This window comes from Rhinolophus ferrumequinum, chromosome 17, assembly GCF_004115265.2.
Source record: "Rhinolophus ferrumequinum isolate MPI-CBG mRhiFer1 chromosome 17, mRhiFer1_v1.p, whole genome shotgun sequence".
In the NCBI taxonomy this organism is placed as follows: Eukaryota; Metazoa; Chordata; class Mammalia; order Chiroptera; family Rhinolophidae; genus Rhinolophus; species Rhinolophus ferrumequinum.
In genome coordinates, this window is record NC_046300.1 from 8,234,540 (window position 1) to 8,249,290 (window position 14,751).

Below are 14,751 nucleotides of genomic sequence, written 5' to 3' on the forward strand. Positions count from 1 at the left end.
CAAAGATTCAAATAAAGAAGGAAACTACGAAAGGAAAAATTAGCTCAAACTGTAAAAACCTGTCCTGCTAGTCATCAACATGATAGAGCCAGCTTTAACAGGAAACAGCGTGAGCTCGACAGGCACCTATGGAGGGACAGACTGTACTGTCCCAAGGCCTGGGGCTGGGAACAGCGAGGTCATAGGAAGGAAAGAGAGACCCGGTCGCGTGGGTCCTTGGGGGTCACTACGAAGAATCACACGCCTCAGACCAACAGAGAAGAGGCCAAACTTGTAAACAGGAAGTCGCCACGTGCAGTGTTCCCCAGCATCGCAGCCGGATGTGCGTCATCACGCGTGCGCCGGCAGAGGCCCCGGTCGAGGCGCCCGCCTGATTGGCTGCAGCAGGCGTTCCGCAGCGACGTTGCGCGTGCGCGTTCCTTTCGCGTGATTGTCAGTGCTGTATGTTACTCTCCCTCCTCCGTGGCAGTTTTAGCTGCCTGTCACGGGCGCTCCACCCTAAAGCTAAGAATGTTCCCAGAACTCAATAACCTTCTCAACACCACCCCTGACAGGGTGGAGCAGGTAATTAGTCGCGCGGTCGGGACGGGGGCGGGTCTCAGGAGCGTGGCGGAAGAACAGGTCCTCGGATGAAGCGCACATGGACCCTTGCGAAAGACGTGACGTCCGTTGGCATGAGGTTGCCTGGGAGTTGTAGTCCAGGGAGGGCCGACCCGGTGCTTGGGCTGGACACCAGGACCTGCCGAAGGTGGTCTTCTGGACCTCGTTTTCTCAAAGGCCGTGTGTGTCTTTGAAAGTTCCCAGGAAGCATGTCCGACGTATGGATGGGCTTATGTTCACAGACGTGTACCGGAGAGCCCAGTGCTGGCTCACTGGGGTGGGGGGCCCGGCGCCCAAAGGAGGTTGTCTGAGAGGAGAGGAGTTTGATTTTTTCCACCCTTCTATGGGACCGGACCGGCTTCTTAATCGCCGAGTCTCCCTCTGTCCCGGGAGCACTCGGCAGATCGCCGTGAACGCTGCTGCTCCTCTTCCTCTTCCTCCTCATGGGTAGTGCTCTTCTAAGCTGCTTCCAGCCAACTTTGGGTTGCACCAAGTCCGCCTTCGACTCCACAGCCTTGCGGCTGTTTTCTCCATCCTTCTGCCCTCCCTCTGGGGCACCTTGAAATTTTTCAAATTTTAGCTCAGGGATTACCTCTCCCAGGAAACATATCTGGTTTATTTCATAACTTTTGTTTTCTTAGTGAAATGAGAAGGTCCTCCAGGCAGCCAGGACACCATTTGTGTAAAGCCTTTTTATGACCCCACAATGCCAGGCCAATTGCAGCTTTCAATAATGTATTCTTGTGGATTTTAGTTGCCCAGTAGTTCTTGTCTGCCCAAGCCTGCAGATGGCACTTGCTACCTTGCCAATTGGTACCACCAGAGTCTTCCGCCCAGGGCCAGAGTATGAGAATGGAGGACCAAAGTGGACACCAGGGAATGACAGCACTAGGGGTAACCCTCACAGTCTGGTAGTGTAATCTTTCATGTTTTATAAGTGACAAAAAGTCAGAACAGCACAGAGCTGGTGCGTCTGATACCACTTGATCCTGACCTTTAAGGAACTAGAGGTGGCTAAAGCAGGGCAGCCAGGCACTGCAGAGACCATCTGTAGAGGTCTTTCCAGGTCTCTCCATGATCAGAGATCTGCCTAAAGCAGTGTCCAGCGCTATTGGGAGGAGAATTTTGTTACCCAAGGTCTCTTGTCAACAACCACTTCTGTTTTTTCTACCCCGTAGGACAGAATTAACATCAGAATTAGAAATAGGGAGGAAGCTGAATCAGATGACTTTTTTGAAGATCCCTTCCAATCTTGGCAGGCTGTGATTTTTGTTGGATTCTGATGGTAAAAGCTTCCTTTGTTCAATATCTAATTCTCCCTAAGACGGGTCCCTGAGTTACTGGGTGAGGAATGAGGAAGAGAAGAGATTTCATTCTGTTTTGCTTTGGGAAAGTGGAAGCTGAGATATGCTTGCCCATAATGACTGACTTAATACTGATCACTTTAATTGTTGGTTTTTCCATAATTTTGACTTATTTTTTTATAATCTTAGTTTGTATGTGTGTATTTGTGTACGTGCTACATATATAATACATATATATACACATACCTACTCCTCAGGTGTAGAAACATAGGGTTGGACACAATTAACTATATTTATACAGTCAGACTCCTCTTTCCAGGGAGTCTTAATTCACTTTTTTGTGTTTTTCTTAACTTTTAGGGAAAACTGACTCTACTCTGTGACGCCAAGACAGATGGCAGTTTCCTCGTGCACCACTTTCTCTCCTTCTACCTCAAAGGTATGGGACTCATTGATGCTATAGAAAAAGAAACCTAAGGGGAAAAAAAACCCTATTTCAGGAAGCGATGACAACAGTATTAACAAGCCAGGGCTTTGGTGTTTGGGTAGCCAGATGGCTGTTTACTAGGTAACAGGTTACTGTACCATGTTGTTCCCTACCCAACCCTGCCAGCGTGGCATGTGCTCACTGTATCCATGTCTTCTCTTCCCCTTTTCCCCCCACTGCGCATGTACTGTCTCACTGTGGTCCTTTTGTGGTCCCCCGTGTACTTGATCCTCAGTCCTTGTATATCTTGAGGTCTCTGGGCACTCAACCCATTGACACTTGGCGCTGGCAGTAGGTGCTTCCCAAAGAACGCAGGGAGGAAAACTTCATGGCCACTGCAATTTACATATGGAAATAGATTAGAAGAAGAAAATAGCCAAATGAAAAAAAGACTCAATCATCAATTGATTCTCCTTGATCCCCTACCGTGCTCGGCCAGAATAGAGGGTAGACTTTTGGCACTCTTAGTCATAATTTGCAGTTTTGAAAGTTTTCTTTTCCAGATCATTATTGTCAGCACAGAAACAACAAGAGAATCTGCAGATAATTTATTAGAATTAATTATGTTCAGTAAGGTAGCTAGAGCTTCTTTGTGTTTCCCTTATATCCTTGGATATAGGACCAGTTTAAAAAACTAATTGTACTCCTGTACATCAACAACAAACAGAAAAATAAACACAATTTATTTACAATAGAGAAAAATAAGGTACCTAGTAATACATCTAACAGAAGAAGTAGATCTCAGAATCAGTGGAATAGGTATAATTATTAAATAGGAAAAAATTTGCATTTTAGAATCAAATTGGGTATGTCAGGTGGTCTCTGGGTCTCTAGACCTGCCTCAATGCTTTTGTTTCCAGAGGTATGAAGTATATGAGACTGATTTAAATAGAGACATTATTAAAATTAATTTATTATTTTTTTTTCCAGCGAATTGTAAAGTCTGTTTTGTGGCACTCATCCAGTCCTTCACTCACTACAATATCGTGGGACAGAAGCTGGTAAATATTTTAGACCTCTGGTGAGGTCCCTGAGTGAGGGTGTGTACCACACACGTGTGAGTGTGTTCTAAGGCTGGGCTTCCGTATTTGCATTGTAGAGAACTTAGCAAGGGAGGGATTAAGGAAATTGTGGGATCCTGAACCCCTTATCTAAAGGGCTAAGGCACTGTCTCTGCGTGTTTTATTAATTTAGAGTTTGTAGAACCAGATCTGTTTGAATTAATCAAACCCATCTCTACTGATTCTGAACCATTTAACATTTTCTCCTCAATGTGGGCTTTAATCTTGGTCCTTCTGAGTTGGAGATCCCAGCTTGGTCTGCTGCCAAGTTCAGTAGCTCCCACTGCCTCTCCCCAAGTCTAGGGCTTGGGACCCAAATGTGGGGAGAGGCGCCTTTGTCTCCTGCCCCTCATCTTATCAGAGAAAGGCAGGCAGGAATGAGATGGCCAAAAAGGTGGTGAACCTCCTGGCATCGCTGGGGCCATTACCTGTGACCTGTGACCAGGTGGACTTACTGAGGTTTTTCTTTTTGTTATGCTAGGCCAGCCTCAGAGAGGGAGAGAACCTGGCCACCCATCAGCAGTGATCTTTGAAATGCCAGTCTTACTGCTGGGCCAAGTCACTGATTCTTTGATGGGGAGAAACAAATGAGAGGGTGAGAGAAGGGTAGACTCTTTCCCATCTTTGCAGACAAGGAAGAAGTTCCCTTGTTAGAGGTCTTCATGAGCTCAGAGAGAGAAGGGAAAGTCATGTCAAGAACACAGGTTGCATTTCCGTGTCTCTCTATGGCCTTAGCATCAGTGTTTCTGGATGAGAAAGCCATGTCCTCTCATGTCCAGAGTGGCTACTTTTCCTGTTACCTTGGAATCATTATGAACATGGCAGGAGTGGCATACACATTTCTGGGCATGCCATGTACTAGAGGGTGAGCTCCCATACTCCTGGTGTGTGATCCCACTTACATGGGGGGAGGGGTGGTGGTGGTCACGAATAAGGGCAGACCGGGAGTCTCTGTCCGCCAGGTCTGCTGTTGTTGCTAATGGTCTTGCATAGTGGAGAACACTGGTGGTTGAATGCGCAATGGAGACCTGGTCTAGAGGCCTGTCACCTGTTTCTGCACTTTTACATTGCGTCATCATCCCTGGGTGTTTGTTAACATGCAGCTTCTTGGGCCACGCCCCCAAAGTTTCTGATTCTAGAGTGGGCACATGGGCTGCATTTTAATCATATGTCTCCATAGATTCTTAATTGGGTGGTTCATGAAGAACCACATTTAAGAAGTTCTGCTTAGAGCAGGGGTCTACAAATTTCAGCCTGTGCCCCCTGTGTTTTGTAAATAAAGTTTTATGGGAACGCAGCCACACCCGTTTGTTTATGAATTGTCTATGGCCGAGTTTAATAGTTGCAATAGAGACTGTCATTCTCCCACTGCTTTATTATTATTTACTGGTTTTTAAATGTGCTTTAATAAATACATGCATTTAGAAAGGAAACTTTTTATATTACTATTGTACATTAAAAACCTGTACAGGGTAATCATAAAAATAAATATGTAAGCAAAAGAATGTAAATTGTTTTAAAAAGTGACAATTAAATGTAAAGGCTCATCTGAAAACAGGATGGGGGTTGGGTCGGGAACACCCCGGGGAAAGAAGACGTGGGCCCCGTAGGGAGGGGGACAGGTGCACATTCGGACGGTTTGGACTATGTTGTGTACCGTCTGGTGGGCTGTAGTCTAGCCTTTCTGAGGGGCTCCCCTGCAAAGTACAGTAGCTCACGCTCCTCTTTGGCATTTTAGGGTGTTAGCCTAACCACGGCACGGGAACGCGGGCAGCTCATGTTCCTCGAGGGTCTCAAGTCCTCGGTGGACGTCTTCTTCCGGGCGGAGGAGAAACCACACCCCCTGCAGTTCCTCAGGTTAGTCAGCCGGCAGCCCAGCCCAAAGTGCCCACCTGGGAGGTGGGCCCAGGCCAGGGTTGCTCTGCGATTCCTTCTCCTCGGAGTGTGGGAGGGCCGAGCTGGCTGCAGCAGTCAGACACACCCTTGGTCTTGCAGCATTATCGGAAAGCCCTTGGCTCCTAGCATGGGCCAGAGAAAGAGTGTACGGCTGTCCCAAAAGCTGTAGAAATGTGGAAGAACATTATGCTTTGCTGGTTTTTCAACTCTGGCTCAGAGCCCTAGCACACACCTTTGTTCTGTTTTTGGCTTGATACACAGGGGTCAGCAACTATAGGCCAAGGGCCAGCTACCTGTTTTTGTAAATAAAGTTTTATTGGAATAGCCACATTCATTTGTTTGCATATCCGTCCCTGGCTGTTTTGCACTACAACAGCAGAGCTGAGCAGGTGAGACAGAGAACATGACCCACAAGCCTAAGATATTTACCATTGGCCCTTTAACAAAGCGTGTTGACCGCTGGTTTGGTTTTCTGAGATTGGGTTTCCTGCTTCTTGTCCCTTACGAGCATCAGCCACAAACAGCTCTGTGCAGACTCCCCACCTGGCTGCTGCTCTCCCTCCACCCCAGAGGAGTCCATACGGGAACACTTCCCCGCCACACCCTCTCTGAGACTCAGTCTTACGCGGTGGCCGGGAGGCAGTGTGGAGTCAGAAGGCCATGTGCCCTGACCCTATTTGTGACCTCACATACCGCCCTTACTGTCTGTGAACCTGGTGTCTGAACGATGGGCCTGGTCACACCTGACCCCAGGTGGTGCGGGGTGGTCACCCTTGCTGTTAGTGGGGGCTCAGGCCTGGAGCGTGGGGTAGTGGGGCCGATGCCTGGGTTCCGGGCCCCAGAGCCTTTTGAGTCTATTGCTGGGAAATGACTGCTGAGGGTGGTCACTGGGGAGACGGAGGTAGCTGGGCCACTTGTTCAGAAAGGGGTTGAATCCGTTACGGATGCAGGCAGCCCTTCGTCCAGGGCACCTCACCACCAGGACACCTGCATTATTCTTTAGCTTTTTACACCCAGTTGTGACCTGGGAAGCCTTTTCCTGCGCGCCCAATCCAAATGAATCTTCCAGGTGTTGGAAGCTCTTGGATTGAGAGGCTGTACAGTGTCTCTTAATGGGCCTGAGAGGCAGTTTATTTTTCTGTCCCATTTGTACCACGGTGCTTTGTGCCTCTTAGGCCTCAAGGGATGTTTGAACTGATACACACCTTACTCGTGTGTGTGGGCATGCCTTTTCTGGCCAACTCACCATGAACCAATTGGTGCCAAGGACTGTGATCCCGTTCTTTGCCTCCCCCAGCCCTTTCCTGTGGTGTTGCTCGGTCACAGATAAACATTTGCGAGAGAGCAAGCTCACTGGCGACTTTTGCCCTGTGTCCCAGAGAGGCCAACGCTGGGAACCTGCAGCCACTGTATGAGTTTGTGCGGGAGGCCCTACAGCCCGTGGACCAGGGGGAGACCGCCTGGAGGTGTCCGGTGCTACTTGTGGACAACCTCAGTGTGCTGCTGAGCCTGGGCGTGGGGGCGGTGGCCGTGCTGGACTTCATCCACTACTGCAGAGCCGCTGTGTGCTGCGAACTACAGGTACCGATGGGCCTCCTCTCCGGGCCCCCGCCTATGACCGCTAAGGGCCCAGACAGGTCCAGACCTTGCTTGCTTGCTTGCAGTCATCTTTTTGTTTAATTGCATCCATTTGGGCTTTACTGTGACAGGCCCAGAAACCTTTTGGTCTACCCACCCTGCTCGCCCCTACTCACCATTGCTGAAAACTAAAGCCCTCAGAATTAAAGGGATGGCCAGCACGGTCTTGAGTGGGCTGGCCATGTGTGGTACCGTGGCAGTCCCAGCTCTGCCACATTGCCTGTGTGTCCTGGGACAAGTCATTGTCGCTCGGAGTGTGTTTAGAAGATCAGTTGAGATACCGGGTATAAATTGTTTTAAAAATTGTGAGGTGCAGTACAAGTATAGGATGTAACCTTTATTGTCAAAGTATGAGTCAAAATGGAGATGTTTCCATAATAGACAATTTAACAATAATAGACCAGCCTATAAAATAGAAACGCCTACCTTACAGGAACCTGGCTGCAAGAGGTAAAGGAGATGAAGTTGGTAACATGCCAGTACAGCGACTGGCCCACCGTGGCCACTAGTGGTGTGTGCTGGGGTAGGAACTGCGATGCTGGCACAGTGTGGTCAGGCCGAGGTGCAGAACAAGGGCAGAGGGGTGCCAGCGGAGTTGGCCAGGGTGTGCATGTCCCACGTGGCATGCAGAGCCCCTGCTGTGTACGAGGTCCCGCCTGGAAGCTGTGTCTGGGGAATGTCAGAGGCTGTCCTGGTGCAGTCACGGGGCCAGAAACCAGGGTGCTGTGGAAGAATGGGAGGAGGAGGGCGTGGAAGGGCTTGGAAGACACAGGTCAGCGGGGTGAGGGTGACAGGGAAAGCTTCTGCAGCTCAGCTGCTCTCTGGCCCACTACCACGCTCTTTCTGTAAAAATACTTCTTTTAGTTGAAAGGGTAAAACTTGGGAATAGTTTAAAAAAAAAGAAAGAAGGAAGTAGTATAAAGGATACTTTGGCAAAAAGTAATGGTGTCCCTCCCTCCCATGTATATCCTTCCAGAGAGTCTGCAGGAACGAACCTACTTGTGTGTATATTTGTTTCCCCGCATTTTTCTGCACAGTACTGGTAACCGACCGTCCACACTGTTTGGCGGCACTTTTTCCGTTGAATAACACACAGTAAGTGTTGGTGTCCATTGCTCAGTAACAGAACACACACTTCATTCTTGTTAACAACTGGGCAGTGTTCCTGTGACAGGACTGCTTATTCACGGCGTCCCCTTTGGACGGGGCGGACCTTCCCCTCTGTTTCCGCTTGGCCAGGTCCTACTTGTCTTCTGACCCGGCCCAGGTGTGCCCAGATCCCGGCCTGTCCTCCTAGCTACGTGGCCTCTTCTCTGTGCTCCGCCAGCACCGTAGGCTGCCCTCTTGTGGCTTTGCGTCCTGTACTGTCAGTACCTGTCTGTCTCCGGGGCCCACATCTCTTACCCCACTGCGGGTCTGGCCCACGGTCAGCGCTCAGGAGCTGTGGACTGGATGAACTGTGCCTGGCAGGATGGTGGCATTTCAGTCACATTAAGGAGGCCCTCAGGCCGAGCTTGATTTTAGGTGACTTGAGCTGGAAGTACAGGTTGCATGTGCTGGTGACATTGTCCAGCAGATGATTGGAGTTAGGGTGCTGGAGCCCAGGCGAGGGTCCTTCCCATGGACATGGTCGCAGCAGTGGCAGCGAGGCTGACCTGGGAGAGGGTGTGCAGTGGTGCAGAGGCCACAGTGCCCTGTCTGCTGTCCCCTCCAGCTGGGAGCAGGTTCCCACCTTGTACCTCTGTTGCAGGGAAACATGGTAGTCCTTGCGCACGACAGTGGAGATGCTGAGGACGAGGAGAATGACATCCTGTTGAATGGCCTTAGTCACCAGAGCCACCTGATCCTGCGGGCCGAGGGCCTGGCAACTGGGTTCTGCAGGGACGTGCATGGGCAGGTAGGTCGGGGCGGACTCGGGTCCCAGGCAGCAGGCTGCTTGCCTCTGTGCCGGAGTCCAGGTGGCACGTGGGACGGTGTCAGGCTGTGGGGCTCGGCCGCCTGGGATGTGGTGTGGATGCAGGTCACAGCCTGCTCCAGAGGGCGCCCAGCACCGTGCACCATGGGAGTTTTCCATGGTTGGTGAGCAGAGTGGAGCTCCTGAAGAGGAGACAGCTGTCTGGAGTGGCGTGCAGGTTGGTGAGCAGAGGGGAGCTCCTGAAGAGGAGACAGCTGTCTGGAGTGGCGTGCAGGTGCCCCGCTAGTGAACAGCGCGATCCCTCTGCAAGGATGATGGCAGGCTTCATATATTCAGGTCAACAGAGTTCCTTTTAACATAGAGACTTGGGGCGGCCTGACCCAGCGGGGTGGCTGCCTCTACACAGTGTTTGGAGTACTCAGGCAGAAGCTGAGGCCCTGCCGTGGGAGGGAGGCCAGGTTCCACCTCCCCCAAACCCTCCCCCGTTTCTCTGCCTTCTGGAATCACCCCAAAGCCTCCACCACAGCTTCTGGGTGAGCTCCATGTTGATAGCTCTTACCCCGTTAAGGGTGGGAGTTTGGGCCCAGAGTCATCCAGAGGCAAGTGTGGACAATAAAGCAACACAGGAGTGCTATGTTGGTGATGCCTGTGGCACAGCATGAGGAGAGAGTTCTGCTGGCAGTTGTGGCCTGGCTCTGCAGCGGGCCTGTCCACCTGAGCATTCTGTTCAGCCGCGACATCACCAAAATCAATGTCCAGCCTTCCCGAGCCTCAGAATTGAATGTACAAATGCTAATTTTCAAAATTCATCTAGGCAACAAGTACATAACCCTGCATAAAAAAAGCAAAGGGGAATACATAAAAATACTTCCAAGGTTTTTCTCTAGTAACTTTTTCTTCCTTTTCTTTCTCTTTCATATTTTCTGTAATGAGCAAATATCACTATTGTAATGGAGGGGAAACATTTATTATTTTTTTATTTATTTATTTTTTTAAAGATTTCATTGGGGAAGGGGAACAGGACTTTATTGGGGGAACAGTGTGTACTTCCAGGACTTTTTTTCCAAGTCACGTTGTTGTCCTTTCAGTCTTAGTTGTGGAGGGTGCAGCTCAGCTCCAGGTCCAGTTGCCGTTGCTAGTTGCACGGGGCACAGCCCACCATTCCTTGCGAGAGTCAAACCGGCAACCTTTTGGTTGAGAGGCCGCGCTCCAACCAATTGAGCCATCCGGGAGGCAGCTCAGCTCAAGGTGCCGTGTTCAATCTTAGTTGCAGGGGGAGGGGCCCACCATCCCTTGTGGGACTCGAGGAATTGAACCGGCAGCCTTGTGGTTGAGAGCCCACTGGCCCATGTGGGAATCGAACCGGCAGCCTTCGGAGTTAGGAGCATGGAGCTCTAACCGCCTGAGCCACCGGGCCGGCCCGGAAACATTTATTTTTAGTTAACTGGTAATGGCTTTGTTTTGGAAGTCCATCCCCCTGCTGCATGGCTCAGGTGACGGTGATCTCAGAGAGGCCTCAGGTGAAGGTCAGCGAGGAGCAGGTGGGGTTCACAGAGGAGCAGGTGCTGGCGGGGGGCACTCATCTTTCGTTCTTCTCCCTGTCGCTGCAGCTAAGGGTCCTGTGGAGGAGACCACCGCAGCCCACAGCACAGCGGGATCGGAGCCTCACTTACCAGTACAAGATACAGGACAAGAGCGTATCTTTTTTCGCCAAGGGACTGTCTCCTGCTGTGCTGTGACCTGGCTCAAGTGCCGCCGGAGCTCCCTTGGATTGTTTCCGGACGTGGAAGAGAAAACAACCAAGCAGGAATGGATCTTGACACCTTTGTAGTGGTCTTTCAGGCTGGACTGGCGGCTCCACTTGGGCCCAGGGGTGGTCAAGTGCTGTGACAGTGTGCCTTTGTCCCCCTGGGCTTTGCTCAGAAGACAGGAGGAATCTGCAACCCTGCCTCTGCCGAGAGGGACGCCGTGTATTGAACCCTCCTGAAGGGTCCTTTGGAGGCTTCCATGTAAACATGCTTCAGCCCAACTGCCCATTTTTGGTGGTTGTGCCATTCATAGCCAGAGTGGGTGTGTTTGTGCCAGGAGACAGTCCTGGATGGCGGGCGTCCAAGGGGACAACTCGGATAATCATGGCTGGCATAAAGTGAGTTCCCACAGCGTGGCTTCCCAGGGATTGTCTCGTTTTATTTTCACCTTTGTCTTGCAAAGGTATTTTCCTCTAAGTCCAGTGGAGAAACAGGCTGAGAGAGGTCTGGAAGGACACTCAAGGCTGTAGGCAACGGAGGCCTGACTCTAAAGTCCACCCTGGCTGATGGACCCTCATGGAAACCTGAGGCGGCTCCCCACCCAGTTCACAGCTTTGGCTGCTCCTGGTTCGGTGTTGCTGATGAGGCCGAGCCGTCCCGGGTCCGGCACCCTGGCAGTGGTCACATGAGTCCCCATGTTGGCCCCATGCATGGCCTTGGTGAGAGGGCTAAAGAATGTTCTTGCTGCCAGACAGGATGGGCCTTGGTGAGGAGCTGGTGCCTTGCTCACCTGTGAGGACCACAGGAGGTGAGGTCTCGCCCCAGCAGCCTGCAGGTGCCAACTTGCCACAGCACTTAAAGACTCAGCGATAGTTCAAGGCCTCTGGGGGTGGGCACATCACTTTTGATGCTACCTGTGTGTGACCTCAGGCAAGTCGTTAAAGCTCTGGGTGCTTCTGTTTTCGCAGCCTTAGAATCGGGTTTATCTGACCTGCCTGTGAAGGCCATCACGAGGATTGTATGAGGTAATATATGTAAAGTCCATCTCTGGTAAGGGGCCAACAGTCAGTAGTGCCTCAGTGTGAATAAGTGCTGCTCTGAGCTCTGTACTAACCTTTGTCACATTGCCTGTCGGGTTTTGTTTAACGGCGTGCACTGAGACGACCTCTCTAGTTTAAGGAATGAACTTCGTCTATCTCTGGTCTCTGCCGCGGGGTAGAAACTCAGAAGGTAATAAAGGGATTGAGTGAATATCAACACAACTTGGAGATTTTAAATATTTTTAGTGACTGTAGCATGGTTATTAGAATGGCTGCTGTTTATTGGAATCCAGGCTTTGTACATATGTTCACACGGATTTCATTTTTTTTCAAAAACCACAGAGGTCGGTGTCCTTGGTGCATCTTGGAACCTGACTCCTAAGTCGAGGTTCCCTGAAGTTAAATTCAGTTCATTTTCCTGGCCACAGAGCAGGAGCTGCTGCAGCATGTCAGAACCAGGACTCAAATCCGAGGAGTCCGGCCTGGTAGCAGCCCTTTCAATTTTATCACGTTGCCAACTTTATCACTAATGCTTAATTCACGGTGAGCGTGATCATTAGTGCAGGCAATTGCAAAGACGGGCCCTTGTCGTTATGAAACACCCTTCTGTGCATCCACGACGGGCTGAGGCAGCTGGGTAGTGGGCTGGAACCCAGAGTCCTGCATCCCAGACTATGGCTACTCAGTTATTAGAGTGACCTTGGGCAAGTCTCTTCCCCTCTCGAGAAAGGTTTCCTCATTTGCGAAATAGACCCAGCCCCTATTTTCAAGATTTTCATGAGGATTGACCAGTGTGGAATCTTGACCATAGGAATTATCACTGCTTGATGACTTCTAAGCGCCATTTAGTTTTCTAAAATTTTGAATTTATTATTCCCACAGGAAGCAACCTAAAGTAAGGTTGAGCTTTGCTAATGACAAGGAGAAAATTCTGAGATGCTATAAATTAAATTACAGCAGGCTATAAATTAAATTACAGCAGGCTAAATTAAATTACAGCTTCTACCCAGAAGGAAGGGACGAGAGGTTTATCAGTTAACAACTGGAGGGCAAAACCAACAAAAGTTTGCTTACATTCCTGAACATATGTTGAAACTGAATTAACTTGCAGGTGGCTATATCCGCATTTATATAAAGAGAATTGCCGGGGGCCTCTGCTTCTTGCTTACCTGTGAACTTTCCAGTCTGTTTCCAGGTTGCCCACAACCAATCCTAAACACACTTCTTCCTTATGACTCTGTACCCATCCCAGAACGAGCCCGCCTCAGTTCTCTCGCTTTACCTGTAGCCAATGTAAATTCTTTCAAAACAACTTACATCCTTCTTTCCCAAGCTGTTTGCATAAAAGAGCCCACCAATCCCAGGACGGCAGACATGCTGCCTTCCTCATGAGCTGCTGCTGCTGGTGGTAGTTCAGACGACATGCCCCAGGACTTGGTCGTTTTCTGGTGAGCATTTGGCTCAATAAACCCTTTCAGAAAAACTTCCAGCCGTGAATGCTTTTGGTTTAACACTGGTTAGGGCTAAATAGAGCTTTTCCACCTGAATTATATTTAAAAACTAAGATCAGGTATCTGCAACTTACCTGGGAATGCATAACAAATAAGTATTGATAAGTGGTTAAAGGGATAGATTTTTTTTAAAGATAGATAATGATATACTAAGTAAAACATTAACAGTTGTAGCATCTAGGGCTTATAGTTGTCAACTGTATGGTTCTTTCACCTTTTCCCTGTGTTTTGATAATATAATGTTGGGTGAGAAACCCTAAAATCATGGCCACTTCATTCTACTCGTGGGGGGCATTCTGGAGCAGATTCACCAGGAGCCCATGAATCTCAGCTCCCCCCGCCCCCAGCCTTGGTAGATTCTCCTCTTACTCATGGCCATGCTGGAAGGTACAGAGGCACTTAGCTAAGTGTCAGTTTTGGAGGCTCTTGGTTTTGGAGGAAAGTGTCCAGACCTTGCTGAGGATCAGTCCCCTGCAAACAGGTTTGGTGGAGTGGTTGGCTGGGCAGGGGTTGGTGAGTAAGGGGGAGTGACAACAGTTCCCAAAAGACAGTCTGGCTAAGTCCCTGCCGTGGAGGCTGAGAAAGACAGGTTCCCAGCCCTCTGGAGAGAAGACCCGTTCACCAGGCCTAGGGTAGGGCTCGGGAAGGCTGATTGAACTAAATATTCCCCAGGTGATTGTGTTGTGAGGCACATTTGCAAACACATTTTTGTAGGAACTTGACAGTGAAAGGAAGGTCTTGGGGCTTGGTCATGCAGGTTCACTCAGAAAACTGAAAAAAACTGGGTAGGCTTTATATTTGCCAAAAGGAACGAGGCAGTGGTGAGAGGGAGGAACTGGTGGCAGAAAAGTGAATGCCTTTTGCTCAAAGTTTCTGAGGGGCTAGATGCCGGCATTTCAAGCCTCTTCAGGCTGGGAGAGAGTGGTGTGAGACGGGTAAGGGGTGTAGGTAAGGCCCCCCACCCCCGCTCTCTACTGTTGCCGCTCCCTAATTTAAAAGTAACACACAAAAAGAATTCTTCCTTTATAGGAAAAAAATCATAAAGCCAACCCTGAATACAGGACATAATCTTAAAGGTCACTTTGGGCCAAGGCCAGTTGTCCCCATTGTTTAATTTAACCGTGACAACAATGTGTGGGCAGAGAGGGAGGCAAGACTTTGGTGGCCTTGGAGAGGTGGTCCAGAGTCCAGTGGGAACAGGGTCGAGGGAGGCTGTGTGACTAAACGCCTAAGAGGGACAAGGCAGCTGGAGCTGCCAGAGGGCTCCTGGTCTCCTCCTGCGTTGTGGTTGTATTTGACTTAATGCAACCCCAGCACTGCCACCCTTGAGAGCAGGAAGAGTCGTACACGGTCAGCTATCCAGGTAGCCCCTGGGGTGGGTGCCCAGGGCAGCAGGGTGGCCGTGGGGCTGGCCTCTGGCACACCAGACCCGGTCTGCGAGGGTGTGAGTGGTATGATCAAGGTTCTCCACGCAGAGGCCCAGTCGCTTAGGGTGGCATCCTGGGATGGGCTCAGATCTTCCATGGGCAGCTGGGCGGCCGGGACCTGTGC

General features: G+C 50.2%; 1 protein-coding gene across 2 annotated transcripts; it reads left to right on the forward strand.

Annotated features, from left to right (window-relative positions):
* The first annotated feature begins 401 nt into the window (after positions 1-401).
* On the forward strand, positions 402-14,616 carry ELP6 (elongator acetyltransferase complex subunit 6). Of its 2 annotated transcripts, XM_033133138.1 has the most exons (8): positions 434-564; positions 1,779-1,885; positions 2,265-2,343; positions 3,322-3,392; positions 5,191-5,309; positions 6,728-6,929; positions 8,737-8,883; positions 10,512-14,616. In XM_033133138.1, exons 2-8 carry the CDS (start codon positions 1,883-1,885, stop codon positions 10,638-10,640), a joined length of 750 nt encoding a protein of 249 aa, XP_032989029.1. In that variant the 5' UTR covers positions 434-564; positions 1,779-1,882; the 3' UTR covers positions 10,641-14,616. The 2 variants fall into 2 exon arrangements, with proteins under 2 accessions (XP_032989028.1, XP_032989029.1); XM_033133137.1 differs by lacking the exon at positions 1,779-1,885 and having other exon boundaries at positions 402-564; positions 10,512-14,615.
* The last annotated feature ends 135 nt before the right edge of the window (positions 14,617-14,751 follow it).

Bases quoted from the DNA above. Each gene is read 5' to 3' on its own strand.
- ELP6 (XM_033133137.1), top strand. From the start codon at position 511: ATGTTCCCAGAACTCAATAACCTTCTCAACACCACCCCTGACAGGGTG. The intron at 2,344-3,321 runs GTATGGGACTCA...TTTTTTTTCCAG, and splicing joins TCTCTCCTTCTACCTCAAAG to CGAATTGTAAAGTCTGTTTT. The intron at 5,310-6,727 runs GTTAGTCAGCCG...CCTGTGTCCCAG, and splicing joins CACCCCCTGCAGTTCCTCAG to AGAGGCCAACGCTGGGAACC.